At 36.7% G+C, this 19086-nt stretch overlaps 1 protein-coding gene and 1 non-coding gene across 21 annotated transcripts in view; both read left to right on the top strand.

Moving 5' to 3' along the window:
- PHKB (phosphorylase kinase regulatory subunit beta) overlaps positions 1 to 19086 on the top strand; it is a 199113-nt gene that overhangs the window by 82428 nt on the left and 97599 nt on the right. For all 20 annotated transcript variants that reach the window (XR_014805945.1, XR_014805944.1, XR_014805948.1 and 17 more), the window contains 5 exons: positions 1588 to 1651; positions 11929 to 12024; positions 13420 to 13617; positions 16197 to 16254; positions 17344 to 17421. Coding sequence is in view for 9 of the 20 variants with exons in the window: in XM_013998278.3 (XP_013853732.2) it covers positions 1588 to 1651; positions 11929 to 12024; positions 13420 to 13617; positions 16197 to 16254; positions 17344 to 17421 (494 nt within the window). In the remaining 11 variants the exon portion in view is untranslated. The remainder of the gene's footprint in view (positions 1 to 1587; positions 1652 to 11928; positions 12025 to 13419; positions 13618 to 16196; positions 16255 to 17343; positions 17422 to 19086) is intronic.
- LOC146402306 (U6 spliceosomal RNA) lies at positions 5684 to 5790 on the top strand. The gene has a single exon (XR_014808740.1). It is a non-coding gene; the product is annotated as a U6 spliceosomal RNA (small nuclear RNA).

The following is a 19086-nucleotide window of genomic DNA, read 5'->3' as shown; positions in this document are numbered from 1 at the left end:
CTGCTTTATTGATTCCAAGATATTTTAAAACACGAAATAGGGAGTTCCCATTGTGGCTTAGGAGGTTAGGACATAGTGTCCATGAGGATGCGAGTTTGATCCCTGGCCTCTCTCAGTGGGTTAAGGATCCAGTGTTGCCACAAGGTGCGGTGTAGGTTGCACATGAGGCATGGATTCCCTGTTGCCATGGCTTTGGCGTAGGCCTCAGCTGCAGCTGCAGTCAACCACTGGCCCAGGAACTTTTGTATACATACTGCAGGTGTGGCCATAAAAAAAAAAAAAAAAAAAAAAAAAAAAAAATTGGCATCTGACTGTTAATGTCTCAAGAGTTTGTATGTTAGGTATGTCAATTAGGACATCGAATTATAATTTTTTATTTTCCTCTCTATATTTTCTATCTGATCACTATCTCCATATATTAATTATTCTTTTTAATTTGAAGTATATTTGATGTACAATATTATATAAGTTTTTGGCATGCAACATAGTGATTCACAATTTTTAAAGGTTATATTTCATTTAAGGTTATAAAATATTGGCTGTATTCCCTTCCATTCATGTATTCAAAATGTTTCCCACTTATTTACTATCCTGTGGTAGAATTAATGTGTACTTAAGAACCTTTCATGTAAATATCTCATAGAAAATTCAGATCATGATAATATGAATAGCTGTGAACAGATTCTCAAATTTTAAAGTGCATTGAAGGACCTGGAGGGCTTGTTAACACTGATTGCAGGGCTCTGCTCCCGGAGAGCAGGGAGAACTGGCATTTCTAACAAGTTTCCAGGTACTGCTGCTCTGGGACCACACTTTGATAATCACTGCTCTAGAGAAATGATGATAGGTCATTAATTGTAAATGATATTAAAGAAATATGCATTTGCTTTGAGAAAAAAATTTCCAATAAGTAAAATAAACTAGATATTAGATCTAAAATATTTAAAGGTTGGTATTTTTATCAGCTATTTTTATATAAACATTTGAGGAGCCAAAAGAATACACGTTTTATTACAAAGAGAAGAATATAGTAAAAAATGAGAGGTCTGGTGATCATTTGCTCTGTGAGCATAAAATAATACCTATTTTATTGGACCCTAAGCAAAGAGTATTTGAATTGGGCGTATTAAACGAAACTCTGTGGTAAGTGTATGATGGCAAGATCTTTTTTAGGGCTCTGAGTTGACATCAGAAAAGCTCTGTTAATTGATCTGAACTAATGATGTCCAACCTGGTATTACTGTGAACATATCATCATGATACACCTTCCTGTAAAGATAATCCTTTTTTTTTTCCCTTGCGTTAGTGAATATAATTGATACTGAAGTTAAAATTACTCCCATCAATAGTATGACCATTTGTCTAGATCAAGGTGAACTTAGAAATATTTTTCCCTGAAGATCACTAACTTTATAGTTAAAGAAAAAATAGTGAAATGGGAGACTGAAGTCTCTCAGACATTATTCTTCTTAGGGAGGTTGTTATAAGCATTAATAAAGAAACTTTTGCTTGTGAATATTCATCAGGTAATAATTGTTTGGTAGCCAGATATATTAGAGTTGTAAAATATTTACTTTTATCTTTTAGCTCTGTCGGCTTAGCAAAAGCGGCTCTAGAAGCAATTAATGGATTCAACCTCTTTGGCAACCAGGTAAAAAAAACAGCAATAGCAACAACAGACTTTGATTATTTTTCAATTGCATACTTAATTAATTTGGTCATTCATTAACCAAGTCATTCTTTATGATGAGAAAATATCTGAAATTTATGTAGCAGCCCATGGTTGAACAACTTTCCTTTTGAATATGATTTGCTACTTAAATTTTAGTTTTCTCATTAAAAAAAGTTGCTTAATTAAAAAAACTCCTCCTGATAAGGACTCCTCATTTTCTTTTTTCAATAACTTTTCCCTCTAATCTTTTGTTCAGCTTTCACATTTTTAAATATTCCTGACACTTTATATATATACATATTTTTATCCATGTCAGTTCCCTTGTTGATTTCAGTTTAATGTACATCAATATATTTCATGCAAAGGGGAATTTGCTTAAAGTGTACAGCCAAAGAATTGGCAATTGTGGTCCTAGCTTAACCCTCAGCTGGCTGTCCTCATGTCTAAATCCCATCTTCTTTGGTATGAAAGGGGAACACTGAGGGTTGCCCTAAATTTTTATAAGATCTTTATCCAGTTTCTGCACCTAATCAAGTGACCATGGATTGAGTTGTCAGTGAAGGAATAACATGAAGGAATACAGGTTACTTCTCTGAATGAAGAAGTAGGCTAATTTTTGTAAAGATTCCTAAGATGGGAGGACACTGGAATTTTCCAACCTGTGTCATTAACCTTAAGCTATTAAAATGCCGAGTCAGTGAAGATACATTTAGGAACTTATGCAGACATGTAAAATGTGACATGGAGTTTGCTATGACAACTTTAATACTGTGTACCTCGGGTGTTTTGCATTTAAGAAAGTTTCAGGTTGGAGTATGGTTAACATAACTGCCTCTCTTCTCCTTCTTACATACATAAACTCTTCTCTTCTTACTTCAACTTTCTCTGGAGGGAGGATTATAGTTAAATCCAGGCATAAAGGGTGAAGCATGACCACGGACATGAAGAGGGGAGCAGCACTCCATTCTGGGTGCCCCAGAGGTGACTCTAAGTCACCCACTTCTCACGCTCTTCTTTTTCGCTCAAGACCTCTGCCTGGAGAAATGCAGGGATCAGAGCTTGTGGAGATTTGGGGGGTGTGTGTAAGCCTATTGAAAATCCTGAGAATTACTATTATGCCTCTCCTGGAGATTCTTGGTACCTCTGGCTCTCTTCTCTAAGCTTGTATCAACATTGCTTTCTCTGGAAGAAACAACATACTAATGGAAATCCTACATGTATCCTTCATTACTTTTCATTTCCTTTTTCCATTTTCCTTACTTTCAATACTCTTCACTTAAATGTGTGTACGTGTACATAAGTAGTTAGAGAATATGTGTGTATATATTAGATAAGGAAGAAAGAAAGGAATGAGTGAATGAATAGGAGTGTAAGAAGGCATAAAGGCATAGCATTGTGCTATAGGACACAGGATCACTTTGTGCTCTGTATTCACACCAGTGACCTTGTGACTTTGTCATTTACCTCTGCCTCAGCTTCCTCATTAAAAAAAAAAAAAAGAAAAGTAGAGGTAATGACACTAGCACCTAACTCATAAGGTAGTCATGCATATAAAAAAACTTAGCATGGTGCTTGGCAAAGATTAAATAAACCCTTAATAAGTGATACCTCATTTATTTAGTAACGAAGTACTGGTATCACTAAAGAAGGGAAATGAAGCAATTGGGCTCAAAAGCCTCTAGAGAGTATCTCAAGGAGACTGAGAAGAGTCATGGACTAAACCAATAATGTTACAATAGCAGTCTGGAAAGATGCAGGACTTACCCTTCTACCTTCCATGGCATACCACATAGCAAGCTGAATGTAGTTGCATGTCTAGGTCAGGTATTATAAAGTAGTGGTCATCTCTTTTTTGCAGTCATGCAATCTCCTTTGATGTACCTAAGTCTTAGTGTATGTTGCGTACATATCTAGTATGCTTCCCCTCCACCTACATACATGGTACCTTTCCTAAGTACCTATGTTTCAGGGGTCTTCCTTCAGCCTCCTTTTTCCAGGAAGCTTTCATAGATTTCTTAGTCAAAACTCTAAAAGCACTGAATTGCTTTACCATACATTCTGATTCTAAGCTATAAATATACTGCTGGTATTGTTCCCCAGCCATAAATTCTCAGTCTTGGCTGCACATTGGATTTAAGGAATTTAAAAATCGATCTGATGCCTAGGTTCTATTCCTAGAGATTCTGACTTAATTGTCTGGGGGAAGCCATGGTGTTGAGATTTTCCTAAATTTCCCAGGAATTCTAATGTGTGGCCACGGATGAGAACAACTTTCCGCTGAGTTAATTCTTGACCTTGTTTAGCTCATGTCTGTCTAGCAGAACCATGTACCAAATGTTTGCTGACTTGACTATTCCTTGATTATTTCAGATAGAAATATAGACAAATAGTCTTATTTCTTTAGCTACACAGATGTCTCATTTGGCAAGTATGGCCTATCTTCCAATTTTTTCAATATGATATATCAGAGTATTCTAGTTTTACAAATTCCTTTTTATCTTTGATTCTGATGTAGAGAACTACAGAAACCTGACTTTGAAAATGTTAAAATTTCTACCTCTATAGCAATTAGCTTAAAATTGTACTTGCTGAACAGTAGCACATTTAAAAGTGCATGTGATCTTTTTTAGTGTTTAATCATTTTATAATGTCACTCCATGTACTTAAAAGATTTGTGGTCTAATTAAAAGCCAGTGGCTAGAAAAAGAACTGACATAAAGAAATGCTTTCATGCAAGTGAAAGCCTGAAGGAACATCCTCAAGGCTTGAGGGATTTCAGGTCTGTTAAGTGTTCTCAGTTATTTTAAAGGCTATTGACACAGTATTTTGGAAGACTTGATCATATGGAAGACTTGATCATATGTCTTTAACTAAATTAATTTAGAGCTTCCAAAAAGTGTATCCCCTGTTGGTGGCAACTCAGAGAATCACAGATCTTTGGAGCTGAAAGGGCCCTTCTTTCAAAATGAGTGGCCAGAGAATGGAGGTAGCTTCTTCTGGTCACACAACAGAGGGGCAGAACCAGGAAGCAAACGAAAGGCACTTGGTAATGAATCTGGAATATCAAATAGTAGTACATGAAATCTTGGATCTTAAATGCTATCTTAAAAGGTAAAACCTGTACAGTGTCTTTGAAATTCTTAAGCCATTTTCTTTTTTAAAATTAAATTTAGTTTAATTTTTTATTGAGGTTGACATATAGCCTGTATTAGTGAAACTAATATAATGCTCACTGCTGCCACCCTTTTCAACATAGTATTGGAAGTCTTATCCTGACAAATTAGATAAGAAAGAGAAACAAATGGCATCCAAAATTCGAAAGGAAGAAGTAAAACTGTCATGATTTGCAAATGACATTAATATGTATTTTACATATAGAAAACCCTAAAAACTCCATCTGAACACTGTTAGCAGTAATAAGCAAATTTAGTAAAATTGCAGTACATAAATCAGTACACAAAATCTGTTGCATTTCTATACACTATTAATGAACTATCAGAGAAATTAAGAAAACAATCCCATTTACAATTATATTTAAAAGAACAATATACCTAGGAACAAATTTAACCAAAGAGGTGAAGACACAAATAAATGGAAAAATGTTTCCTACTCATGGATTGGAAAAATTAATGTTGTCAAAATGTCTATAATACCCAAAACAATATATGAATTCACTGCAGCATTATTTCAATAGCCAAGATATGGAAACAACCTAAGTACCCATCAGTGGATGAATGGATCAAGAAATTGTGGTGTATGTACATACACTGGTATGGTATTCAATCATAAAAAGAGTGAAATCTTGCCATTTGTGACAATATAGATGGACCTTGAGGGCATTATACTAGGTGCTACATGAAATCGTGCTAGCTGAAATAAGTCAGACAGAGAAAAAAAAAAAGCTCAAGCTCAAAGATACAGAGAACAGACTGGTGGTTGCCAGAGGCAGGGGTTGGGAGGTAGGAGAAAGGGGCGAATTGATTTGTGTTATTTTTTAAAAAAGAAACATGGGTGCTTGCTTCAGCAGCACATACGCTAAAATTGGAACAATACAGAGAAAATTAACATGGCCCCTGTGCAAGGATGACACGCAGATTCATGAAGCGTTCCATATTTTTGAGAAAAAGAATGTTTATATGTATGTGTAACTGGGTCACTTTGTTGTTTAGTAGAAAATTAACAGAATACTGTAAACCAACTATAATGGAAAAAATAAAAATCATTCAAAGAGCGATAAATAGCTGTCTCTCAAGAAACAGTAAAGTCCACAATTTTATAAAAAATATATATATGGTATATAATTCTCTTTAGTGAATATCACAAATTAAAAACTTGTCTTAGTTTGAGTGATCCATACCTATTAAGGCTAGAATTTATAGTTAACATGTTTTTGCTATGTTTACTTTAAAAACACACATTATGGAGTTCCCATCGTGGTGCAGTGGTTAACGAATCCGACTAGGAACCATGAAGTTTCGGGTTCGATCCCTGGCCTCGCTCAGTGGGTTGAGGATCCGGCGTTGCCATGAGCTGTGGTGTAGGTTGCGGATGCCTCTTGGATCCCGCGTTGCTGTGGCTCTGGCGTAGGCGGGTGGCTATGACTCCGATTAGACCCCTAGCCTGGGAATCTCCATATGCTGAGGGGGCAGCCTAGAAAAGGCAAAAAAAAAAGACAAAAAATAAAAAAACCACACTATGTTAGTTTTAGGTATACAACATAATGACTTGATATTTGTATATATTGTGAAATGATCACCACAATAAGTCAACATTCATCACCACACATAGTTGTGATGACTTTTTTTTCTTGTGCTGGAAACTTTTTAAGATCTACTCTCTTAGCAGCTTTCACATGTATGCTTTATATTATGTCCCTGGGACTTACTTATTTTATAACTGGAAGTCTGTACCTTTTGACCAGTCCATTTTCTTCTTAATTATTCACTTGATGAACTTTTGCCCTTTTTGTGCCTTGGTGTGTGAGATAAGACAAATGTTAATTTTTATGGGATATTGTTGGGTGAAATAAGCCTTTAGTTTTTTGGTTATTATGTGTTCCTGCACTTCCTTTCTTGTTTTTTAAAATTATAAGACTTGTCTTATTATCATTTTTTGCTTTTTAGGGCTGCACTCATGACACATGGAGCTTCCCAGGCTAGGGGTCAAATCGGAGCTACAGTTGCTGGCCTATGCCACACCCACAGCAACATTAAATCAGAGCTGCATCTGTGACCTACACTACAGCTCACAGCAATGCTGGATCCTTAACCCACTGAGCAAGGCCAGGGATCGAACCCACAACCTCATGGTTCCTAGTCGGATTTGTTTCCGCCACACCATGATGGGAACTCCTAATTTGGAGCACTTAAAAATATATCCATATATATAATCCTTAATAAAAGAATCACATATTTCATCATGGTTCCAAATACTTTATTTTATTGCTTTTTAGGGCCACACCCACAGCATATGGAGATTCCCTGGCTAGGGGTCTAACTGGAGCTACAACTGCTGGCCTACACCACAGCCACAGCAATGCCAGTTCCAAGCAGTGTCTGTGACCTACACCACAACTCACAGCAACACCAGATCCTTAACCCACTGAGCGAGGCCAGGGATCAAACCCACAACCTCACGGTTCCTAGTCGGATTTGTTTCCACTGCACCACGATGCGAACTCCCCAAATATTTTATGTGTGTGTGTGTATTTGACAATATATGTACTGATGTATAAATACATATACTGGTATATACATATTAGACAATATTTAAGCAAATCAGTTTACATTTAGCAGGTGTCGTAGAAGTCAGCAACAGGTTTGTGATTCCTGTGTCTGAGTCTCAGCTCTGTTCTTCTAAAACCCTAAGAATTTACACTCAGGTTCATTTCTCCCTATAGTTTGAAGATTCCTTCAACAACATGTGGGTAGGATTTCTTCTAGTAAGAAAGGCTACTGGAATCTGTGGTTAGGTCAGTAAGGAAAAGTTGCCTTTTTACATGCCTACTGCCACAACAGCCATGGTGCAGAGTGGTAATTCCCATCAGTAAATATCATTTCTGCAGAATACCAGTCTCCAGGCTCTGCCACAGAGCCAAAGGACTGCCTAATGCTGAGCTAGGGAACCAAGTCTCCAAGTCTCCTGATCATGGTGGTGTGGTTTTGTTTCCAGAAGAACAGAAAAGATCATGTGTCTTAGATATACTGATCACCTTGATCTTGTTCTGTTCTTTGATGCTAGATGAGGGTATCAAGCCCATTAGCTCAGGTTCAGAGAAGTGACTAATGAGAGAAAGAAGGCCTGGACAATCCTTCAAATCCTGTCCTTTTGAATTGAGACTAAAGAGACCATCTTAAGGTCATATGTGTCATCCGTAGCCCATAGACCATCTCAGAATTGTTTGTTGTGGTCATGGAGACCTGGGTAGATGATACAGTGCAGCTCTTCCTCACCATCAGGTTGAATCATCCTGTAATGTGTTTACTAGAAAATTACAGATTCTCAGTTTGGGAGTAGACTGTGCTGTCAGTCTTAAAATATGCTCTTTGAATGGAGTCAGGATATTACAGCAGAGTTGTGATAATTTTGGGAAATTGAAGATGAAAAAATATCCAAAGTTAATCAGATACTCTGGAGTGACATATACATAAAAAACATCTTTTCATATTCCTGTCTTTAATTGGAGAAATCAAGATACTGACAAATGATCTGAGGCCAGAATCTAAAAGGTGATGACTAGAGAGATTGCTCATATTATGCAGAGTGTTCAAAGCACTGCAGACATATCTAGTTTCCTTTGAAATTTGCAGGCCTAAAATTAATGTGTCTGATAATTTAAAGTAGGTGATAATTAATTCCATATGTAGGTTCTTCTTGATGACATTTTTAAAAATTTGCTTCTGAATAGCTGCCCATGTCCTTGGGTGAATATTATCCTTCTCTAAATCTGGGCCATATACATAAAGCATGGTATATTTTTAAAGACAACAGCCAAATAATATAGTTTACTAGCTTTTGATCTTAGTGTTAAAATATGGTAGCATTATGATATTATTTGTCCTTTTGTGCATTTTTTTATCTTTTTATGGTCACACCTGCAGCATGTGGAAGTTCCTGGCTAGGGGTCAAATTGGAGCTGCAGCTGCTGGCCACAGCCACAGCCATTGCAACACCAGATCGAGCCACACTTGCGACCTATGCCACAGCTTGGGGCTACACTGAATCCTTAACCCACTGAGCCAGGCCAGGGATTGAACCCACATCCTCACAGAGACAATGTCATGTTCTTAATCTGCCGAACCATAATGGGAATTCCCTATTGTGCATATTTCTTAGAGGCTGCCAGAGGAAGAGACCTGAATAAATACTTTGGTGAATTTGATAAATGATTTATTTGTGGCCAGAAAATAGAAGTTGGCTGTCTATATTAATCAAATAATGGCAAGAGTTGCCAAATTTGCCATTTCACTTTATTATCCTACTTAAAGTGTATCTTTTAAAAAATTCAAGGTAAACTGATTTGACATGTAATTAACTTTATTAATTATCAGCCTAAAGATAAATTGTAAGTCCTTTTATTTTGAATATTCATTTCTCCCAACATCTCATACACGTTCATTTCTCTGCTCTTTTGTTCTAACCACTCAGCTTGCTCCCCCTGCCCCCAAAAATTCAGATCCTAGTTCTGGTCTTTGCCTTCTCCATGAAGTATTCCAAGTTCCCTATTTTGTTTTTCTCCTGTTAACTTTACAAGCTTATTATTGTTATTCTTCACTCGTTTAAGCCCCTCACCTGGAACATAGTCATGCACTGCTATGTGCAGTCTTTTTGTTGTTTAATATTCATCTGATTTAGGACTGTACATACCTAGATCAGCTCCTTAAGAGCAGAGGTCATGGTTCTGCCTTGTTTTACTCAAAGCAGAGGACACATTACTCTGACAGTAGCGGCTGCTGCATGATGGTTTATTGGACTCAATTTTGTGAGTATTAATGAGAAGTAGGGGCTTTCAAATAATAGAAAGGACAATTTAGCATTTTTCTGGTTGAGAGACAGCCTCATTCATTCCTTGTCCATTTATTGCCAAGATTAAAAGATTTAGAAATGAATATTATGAATGAGAAATTCTGTTTTATAAGCTAATATTCATATATGAACATGGGTAAACAGGAGAAATATACACAGTGTGAGTCTAATATTTGGATCTAGCACCTAGTTTTACTAGATTTTGAATTTCAGTCAAGGTATTTTATCCTCAGGGCAAATACATCTCTGAAGTTGATGAGCATTGGTATGAGATTTAGAAGGTAATGAAGCAACATGAAATTCGTGATGGTGTTCTTCCTTTCCCTATGTATTTTTCTGAGTATTCTCCTGTCATGGAAGCAGTCATTGTATTCTAATTTCACCTCTGTGTTTTCAAAATATCTAGCTCCCTAGTAAAAGAACAAAGCCATGTTTACTTAACAATTATGCTATAGAATGTGGAAAGCACTAATGGCTAAATAGTAAATTTTTTAAAACTTGATTTGCAGGCTAATTAATATTTTTTGTTACACTTGTTTTTTTTAATTCAAGTTTTGCTTCTTACTTGAAAAAAAATTTTTTGGCGTTCCTTTTGTGGCTCAGCAGTAACCAGTCTGACTAGTATCCATGAGGACACGGGTTCGATCCCTGACCTCGCTCAGTGGGTTCGAGATCTGATGTTGTGAGCTTTGGTGTAGGTCACAGATGTGTCTTGGATCTATCGTTGCTGTGGCTGTGGTGTAGGCTAGCAGCTACAGCTCCACTTTGACCCCTAGCCTGGGAACTTTCATATGCCAGTAGTGCAGCCCTAAAAAGACAAAGAAAAGGTTTTGATTTTTTGTTTTTTTGGGTTGCACCTGTGACATATGGAAGTTTCCAGGCCAGGAATCAAATCCTAGCTGCAGCTGCAACCTACACCACAGCTGCGGCATTGCCAGAACCTTAACCTACTACGGTGCTGGACCAGGGATTGAACCCTCATTGCTACAGAGACAATATTGGATTCTTAACCTCCTGCACCACAGAGGGAACTCTGAAAGATATTTTTTAGTGTGGTTAATTGCATAACTTAATTAAGGTGTGGGCTTTTGTGTCAGAGACTTGATTTTGAACCCTTATCTCTCTTATGCTAAGATTTAGCATCTTTTTCAGTAAAATCGGGATAATACTTACCTATGGGGATAAATGAGATAATCCATGTGAAGCATAAAACTGAAGTCTGACACATAGTTAATATTAGCTAGTATTATGTATGTTTTTATTATTTGAGATTCTCCTGTTTTCATATTCTTTTAAAGATTTTATTAGTCATAGTTGACTTATAATGTTGTATTAGTTTCAGGTGTATAGCAGAGTGATTCAGTTGTACATATGCTGTATCCATTCCTTTTCAGGTTCTTTTCCATAGAGATTATTGCAGAATGCCGAGTAGATTTCCCTGTGCTGTGTTGTGGAACCTTGCTACTTAATCTGTTTTATATGTAGTAGTGTACATATGTTAATCCCAACCTCCTAATTTATACCTCCCCCTACATATTTTAATCAAGTAGTTTTTTATATCTAATTCTAGGTTTTAGCTAAATTCATTTAGTTTGATTATACTATCAGTGTTCTTTTTTAGGATTGTACAGTTCAGTTTTTATGAATCCAAATTAGTTCTTTATTCCTTGTCAGGATTGTTAAACTATTTTGTATTTTTATTAAAATAAATATCCTTTATTAGTAGTCTTGAAATCAATATATTTTTATAACAAAGCTAAAGAGAAATAGGGAAAGGTAAAGATAACATTTATTTTTATAATTATAAAATTAATATGTTTATTGCAAGAAAAGTGAGAAATAGTGAAGTATTTAAAAAAATAAAAATCTTCTAGGAGTTCTCTTGTAGTGCAGAGGGTTAAGGATCTGGCATTGTCACTATAGCAGTTTGAGTCATTGCTGTGGCACAGATTCAGTCCCTGGCTCAGGAACTTCTGATCCAGAGAGTGCAACAACAAAAAAATAAATAAAGGCAAAAAAAACCTTCTGTAATGTCACTCTCAAAGGCAACCAACCACTGTTAGTATTTTCATGAAATTTCATTTCTTTTGCTTGTCTTTTTTAAAAATGTTATTATTTTTGTAATTTGAGGTAACATTGATTTATAATGTGAAATTTATTTCAATAAAAATGCCCGATGTTCTAAAAGTTCTCTGTCAATCTAATAAATGTTTTTCTCTTTCTGATTCCAGGGCTGTTCCTGGTCAGTTATATTTGTGGATCTCGATGCCCACAATCGCAACCGGCAGACTTTGTGCTCACTTTTACCCAGAGAATCAAGATCTCATGTGAGATATTTTTATAATAAATTAATAAATTATGAACTGTTGTTGATGATTGCTATGCAGTTTTGTTCCCTTTTCCAAGAAGGTTGTCAGAGAGGTTAGAGGAGAGAACTCCTCTTGCCCATGGTGGTCTTTCTTGTTCAGGAGGTGAGCAGAGCTATAGAGAAAGCTGATTTGTCCTTTGAGTTCTAGTCATGCAGTAAAGAACTAGATTTTTTTTTTTTTTGTGGGAGAGTAACAACATTATACCAAAACGATTTTTTTTTTTTTTTGGTCATGGAATATTGTATATATAAATGTAGAAAATATTATGTAAATTTCTTTTGAATAAAATTGCTTTCTTTCTTTTCACTCATTTGATCCACCTTTTTCCTTTGTCTCATAAACTCTTACATGCCTATATAGTACCTAATGTAAATTTTTCTAGGGCTTATTTGGGGCTCTATTCTTAGAAAAACACCCAAAATGGAATAATTTAATTGTTTTAAAATAACTATTTATAGAAGTAATACAAGTTTATGTAAAAGAAAAATAGAACCCACAAATAAGCAAATGATAATAATACCCACTAAGAATTCCATCATTTAGTTATAATCTTAGGGTAACAGTATTTGAGTTTATATGTTCCCACACACACACACACACACACACATATATATATATATATAATATTTTTATTTTACAAAACTTCAAGGACATTATTCATATTTTTGATAACCTAGTTCTGTGAATGGACATGTTTCCATATCAGTAAACATTTCTACAGTATAAATTTTAATGGCTGCTAATTTACTCAGCTAATTGTTGGATATTTAGGTTATTTTCTGTTTTTCACTGTTATAATCAAATTGCTATGACAGTTGTAATGACTAATTATTGGTGTTAAATTTTTACACAATGCTTTAAACAATGTATTAAGTTTGAGTCCAGTATTGATTGAATCTTGAAAAATTTTTTGTTTTTGTTTTTTTAGGGCTGCACCCATGACTAATGAAAGTTCCCGGACTAGGGGTTGAACCCGAGCTATAGCTGCTGGCCTGTGCCACAGCAACACCAAATCCAAGCTGTGTCTGCGACCTACACCACAGCTCACAGCAACGCTGGATCCTTTAACCCACTGAACAAGGCCAGGGATCAAACCCACATCCTCATGGATGCTAATCGGGTTGGCTACTGCTGAGCCACAACAGGAACTTCTGAAAATACTCATTATTGAATAAAGTTTTATCTCCCTTACTAAACCCTGCCATATAAACATCTATCTATCCCTTAGAGCACAGCAGTCTCACTGTCAGTTAGATTACCTTAGTGGCTTTTCATCTCTGAGATTCTCCTTGGGCCGCATTGACCGTATCACCACAGGCACTTACATTCTCTTCTTTTTCTTACTGCCCCCAGAACACAGATGCTGCCCTGCTCCCTTGCATCAGTTATCCTGCATTTGCCTTGGATGATGAAGTTCTCTTTAACCAGACACTTGATAAAGTGATTAGAAAATTAAAAGGAAAATACGGATTTAAGCGTTTCTTGAGAGATGGGTATAGAACATCATTGGAAGATCCCAATAGACGCTACTACAAACCAGCTGAAATTAAGGTATCAAGTAATGTTTCAGATAACACGATAGAATGGTCTAAAGCATGGATTCAGGAGGCAGACTTCTTGGGTTTGAATTCTGGTTCTGCCACTTACAACTGTCTGGCTGTGGGCAAGTTGATTAACCTCTCTATGTTTAATTCTTTATTGATAAAATAATGTTAGTATCTACTATTATCAAAGGTTTGATGAGGATTAAATAAGTTTATATATATATATACACACATATATATATATATAAGCTTATATATATATAAGCTTAGAATGGTGCTTGGCACATAGTTAGAGCTCAGTAAGTATTAGCTCTTTCTACCATTGAGGCCCATTTGCTTATATTGAGCCATGCTGATTCATTGGGTGAGTGATTTTTCTATTGTACTTAGACACTTCCCTTTGAAATATACTCCTCTAAATATTTAGTTTTAAAGTATTTTACATTTCAAATACAGATAGATACCCTACATCTAGGTTTATTCTAGCCGTTTTTAACCTGCCCGGAAAACTGTAACACCCTCCCGCAAAAAGGTAAACATCCATCCACATTGCTGAAGACTTTACTTTAATGGAGTAGATTGAAAATCTTTAAAAATAAAAACTCAAACCCCTTCCTGTCTGCCTCCCATTGCCTCTCTCTTTGTTGTCACACTTCTGAAAAGCGTGGTGAGGTCTAGGTGTGGCTCCTTGTTTTCCTCCTACTTATTCCTTTACCTTATAATCTGGCTCCTCTCCCCAGCGCTTCCTAGTAGCTGTGTTGGCTTCAGTCAGTTTATGTCACTGGCTCATTGTGGATGCTTTTTTTCTGACCTTATTTCACTGAACCTCTCATTGGCATTTGTGTGTCCTAACCAAGTGCTCTATCTTGGGCAGTTCTCTATTTTCCGTGACCTTATTCTCTTCCTAATTCTCTACTTATTTCTCTCTCTCTCTCACTGTCTTTCTCTTCGCAGGTATTTCTTCTTCGGCCTCCCTTATACTTTGCTATCTGCTGGAATCCATCCCCAGCCCTGTTCTCTTTTATGCTATCCATGCAGTCATAACTAGCAATCGCTGTTAATCCCAGATCTCTATCCTAACTCGTCCTTCTCCCCCTGCGTGCCCTGCCATGTGTCAGCTGCCTTTCGGACATCCTCCCTAGGAGGCCTACCCTCTGCCTGTGTACAGCTCCCACTCTCCTGCCAAACACCAAACCCGAGGTTCATTCCAGGCTCTTCCCTCTCACTCAGCCTTCTTTGTTACTCACCAAAGCTGGCAGATTTAGCCACCTTTACATCTTAAGAGTCTATCCCTTCCTCTCTGTTCTTGGTTTAGGCTAGTGATCCACAATTAAGAAGGATTTTGCTCCCCAGAGAATGTTTGACAATACCTGCAGACTTTTTTTTTTTTTTTTTTTTTGTCTTTTTTGTCTTTTTCTATGGCCGCACCCATGGCATGTGGAGGTTCCCAGGCTAGGGGTTGAATCAGAGCTGTAGCCACCAGCCTGCACCACAGCTCATGGCAACGCCAGATCCTTAACCCACTGAGCAAGGCCAGGGATCGAACCCACAACCTCACGGTTCCTAGTCGGATTCGTTAACCACCGCACCACGATAGGAACTTCCTCTGCAGACATTTTTTATTGTCAGAACTTGATAGGTGTTATTGACATCTGAAAGGTAGAAGCCAGGGATGCTACTAAATGTCCTGCAATGCCTAGGACAGCCCCCACAACAAAGAATTATTTGGCCCAAAATGCCAATAATGCTAAAGTTGAGAATCATCAGTTTAGGGTGACATCCTTTCTCTTTGGATTGTTACCCAGCAACCTTCCACTTGGTCTCCTTATTTCTTGCCCTAAAACTTCAGTATTGCCAGCTGTTCATCCAGCAAGTAAATCTGATCCTATTCACTGTCCACCAGTGGTTCCCTATCACTGGCCTGATCAGTTTTTAATCTCTTAGCATGACTTGCCCTTCCTGGTTGTCTTGGTCCACTTCACCTTTCACTGTATATTTCTTGCTTGTTTCAGGAATACTGAATTGCTGGTAGTTTCTTTAACAAACTTTATCCTTTAGTGCATCTCTTTAGTGTACTATTGTTTTCTCTGTGTGGAGTTCCCTTAGCTTATCATCTCCACGGAGAAATCCACCAAGCACTAGTTAAAGCATACTTCATATAAATTTTTCCTGACGCCACCCCTGGGCAAACTGAGATGTTTCATGTCCTTGGTTCTTGATCTACACACATTTTTGTAATACATTGCAGTTGTTTATTTACACGGCTTTCTCCCCACTAGGGCAGGTTCTCTCTCTTTTTGTTTTATAGACCCCTGTAGCTGATGCCAGGCATTACTAAGTACTTAGTAAATATTTACTGAATAAATCACTACTATGTGGTGAATTATATGAATGAGCTTTTGAATAATAAGAATTCTGAGAAAAATTTTTTAAGAAACAATAAAGCCATACATAAAATCAGTCCAATTTTGTTATTACAATAAATAAATTTTTATGTATGTATATGCTAATGATATATGTTCTAATTAATGTAATTCTTCTAAATAATTGTTGGTACAATTTTTAATATTTTATTTTCTGTTTTAGCTATTTGATGGCATTGAATGTGAATTTCCCATATTTTTCCTTTACATGATGATTGATGGTAAGTGAGCTTTTCTCCTGAAATTTAAACTGCAGAATGTAAGTAGTTTAAAGAGGAGCAGAAATAAAATATGACACCTTTCAGCTAGCAGAATAGACTGTACTTAGTGATGTTAACTACTCTGCATTTTATATACTGTTCTGAATTTTTATATGCTCTTCTGCTTTCTGAGTTAATGTTAAATCATTTAAAGAATTTTTAAAAATAGGAGTTCCCTTGGTGGCGCAGTGGAAACAAATCTGACTGGGAACCATGAGGTTGCGGGTTCAATCCCTGGCCTCACTAAGTAGGTTAAGGATCCAGTGTTGCTGTGAGCTGTGGGGTAGGTCCCAGATATGGCCTGGATCCTGCGTTGCTGTGGCTGTGGCATAAACCGGCAGGTGTAGCTCCGATTTGACCCCTAGCCTGGTAACCTCCACATGCTGCAGGTGCGTCCCTGGGGGAAAAAAAAAAAAGGAATTTAAAAAAATACTTTGAAGTATTTAAATGTTGCAAATATATTTTCATATTTACAAGAATTTTTATGAATAGAAATCATGAATACTGTAATTTGTGACATTGTGGATGTGTCTCACATTTACAGATAAGAATAGAGAACTTTCAGTTAAAATTCAGTTTTTAATTCTAGAGGCTAATGTGACCTTCTAAAATCGATACCCTGAAAAAATATCATATGCATTTATTTGCATTACCTTTTCTCAATGTTATTGTTATTATTTATATAGAAAATTACCAAAATAATTACAATTGGGCTAATCTTTTTGTCTAAGATATAATTTATGTGGTGCTTATTCATCTCAGATGCTATTGAATTTTTTTTTTCCTATTTGGGCCACACCTGCAAGCACATGGAAGTTCTCAGGCTAGGGGTCAAATCAGAGCTATACCTGCCAGCCTGTGCCACAGCCACAGCAACACGAGATCCGAGCCATGTCTGCAACCCACACCACAGCTCACATCAACGCTGGATCCCCGACCCACTAAGTGAGGCCAGGGGTTGAATCTGCATCCTCATGGGTACTGGTCGGATTTGTTTCTGCTGCGCCACAATAGGAACTCTGCTATTGGATTTTCTATTTTACATTTTAGGTGTTTTTAGAGGCAATCCCAAGCAAGTGAAAGAGTATCAAGATCTTCTGACTCCGGTACTTCACCACACCACAGAAGGTATAGTTGGAATGCTTTTTCAAGACATGTTTTATATCACTATTCCCTAATGTTCCTTTGAAATGTATAAATGATTCCTTTTTAAGGAGAACAGTTTATGTTAAATTGGAAAAAATGAATGGAGCCTCAGGAATTAGAATAATCTATTAAGTGGTTATAATTCATTTGCTTTTATAAAAGAAGTTCCTTGGGCTGGACGATGGAGATGAAGTTTAGGTGGTCATGGCTATAGTAACTACACAGGAGTTTGCCAGATGGGCAGAGAGTCTTCATTTGTTGCCTGCTGTGAAACTCCTTCACCATATATAGTGTGACAGTAATATAAAGTGACTGATTTTTATCCAGGTCACCAGAAATAACACTTTGTTAAGTGTTGCCCACTTCCCTGGGCCACTTAAGGAGGCTCTGCCCTAGCCCGAAGGTGATACCATTGCCGTGAACTTTCTATCCTCTTCTTTGGAGGTGTTTCCAGGGCTTTCTATACATTACTTTGAATGTTCCCCATGGTTCTAAAATGTTATCCTCTGAGGATGGATTTATTATTTTAGAAATGGTCAAAAGGCCCAGGCTTATGAGTAACATATTGGTTTTCATGAAACACCAGTTGGGATCATAAAGGAATGTCACGGATTTTTCTGTGTAACTAGAAAACAGATTCTCAAAGGAATTCCAAAGGAGAAGTTCCAGAGATCTTTGGTGTTTGGAAGTGTTAGTAAACTGATAAAATATTGTCATGAGTGAACAGCTTTGAAGACATATTTATCTGAAAGTTAAAATTTATGGTGGGTGTGTTGATTAAAAAAAATCTTACGGACACGATGTACAAACTGGCAGTCATGGCACCAGGCCCCATTCCTGTCTCATAAGAAGTCGGTGATCTTCTGTAGAGTGCTCTGCAAGTATCTTAGAGTAGATACTTTGTAGTATGTGCTCACCTTTTAAAATACTTGTAATGTCAGTGTAGCAAATATTTATGGTTAAACCTTGAAATCCAAATAAGTGCTCATGTTTAAAACCAGTTATTATTGTCCTCATTTTCCGAATAACCACTTGTCCAGTGTGAGAAATAATGTAACGAATGTCATAATGAATATATTTAAAACCCCTTGCATCAGACCTTTTTGTAGTCAGTGGTAGATCCTTGATACATTGAGGTGATAGTTCACATATCAGACTTTAGGCTTAACCATGTTGAAAGATTGATGTTCAAACTGTGCTCTGTGTATCGTAGGCCTTTTTACTATTTTGGATGCAACTATCATGATTGCTGCCTGAAGAATAAAGCAAATTTTAGGGGAATCTGTATAATTTTATTAGAAAAGTTAAACTAAGTCTTATTACTTACAGCCCAAGTTTGCTGCAGACTGATATCGCAAGACGTCTTCTGTAGTATTGTTAGAATGTTGATTTCCCCCTTTATATCATCCACAAAGATTCTAGTCTTAAAGTAATTATTAGTTTCTACCAAGAAATATTTTTACATGGGTTGGTCACAGGGGGAAGATGGATTTTTTTCCTCTTCAATGATATCAAGAGGAGATAATGGGCTTAATGTTTGAAATGAGGATTTCTTTGCTCTAAACAGTGGCTTGGGGTTATAATTCTTCACTTGAGATTATACGGTATCTCATTTGTAAAACTTTCACAGACTAATCCTATTACAGA

Source organism: Sus scrofa, chromosome 6 (assembly GCF_054392235.1).
Source record: "Sus scrofa isolate SSC_HxYL_T2T_F1_AM1 chromosome 6, Sscrofa_HxYL_maternal_Yorkshire_Landrace_v2.0, whole genome shotgun sequence".
Taxonomy (NCBI): Eukaryota; Metazoa; Chordata; class Mammalia; order Artiodactyla; family Suidae; genus Sus; species Sus scrofa.
The sequence above is the reverse complement of the archived record's forward strand: the minus strand, read 5'-3'. Positions and strand labels throughout refer to the sequence as shown.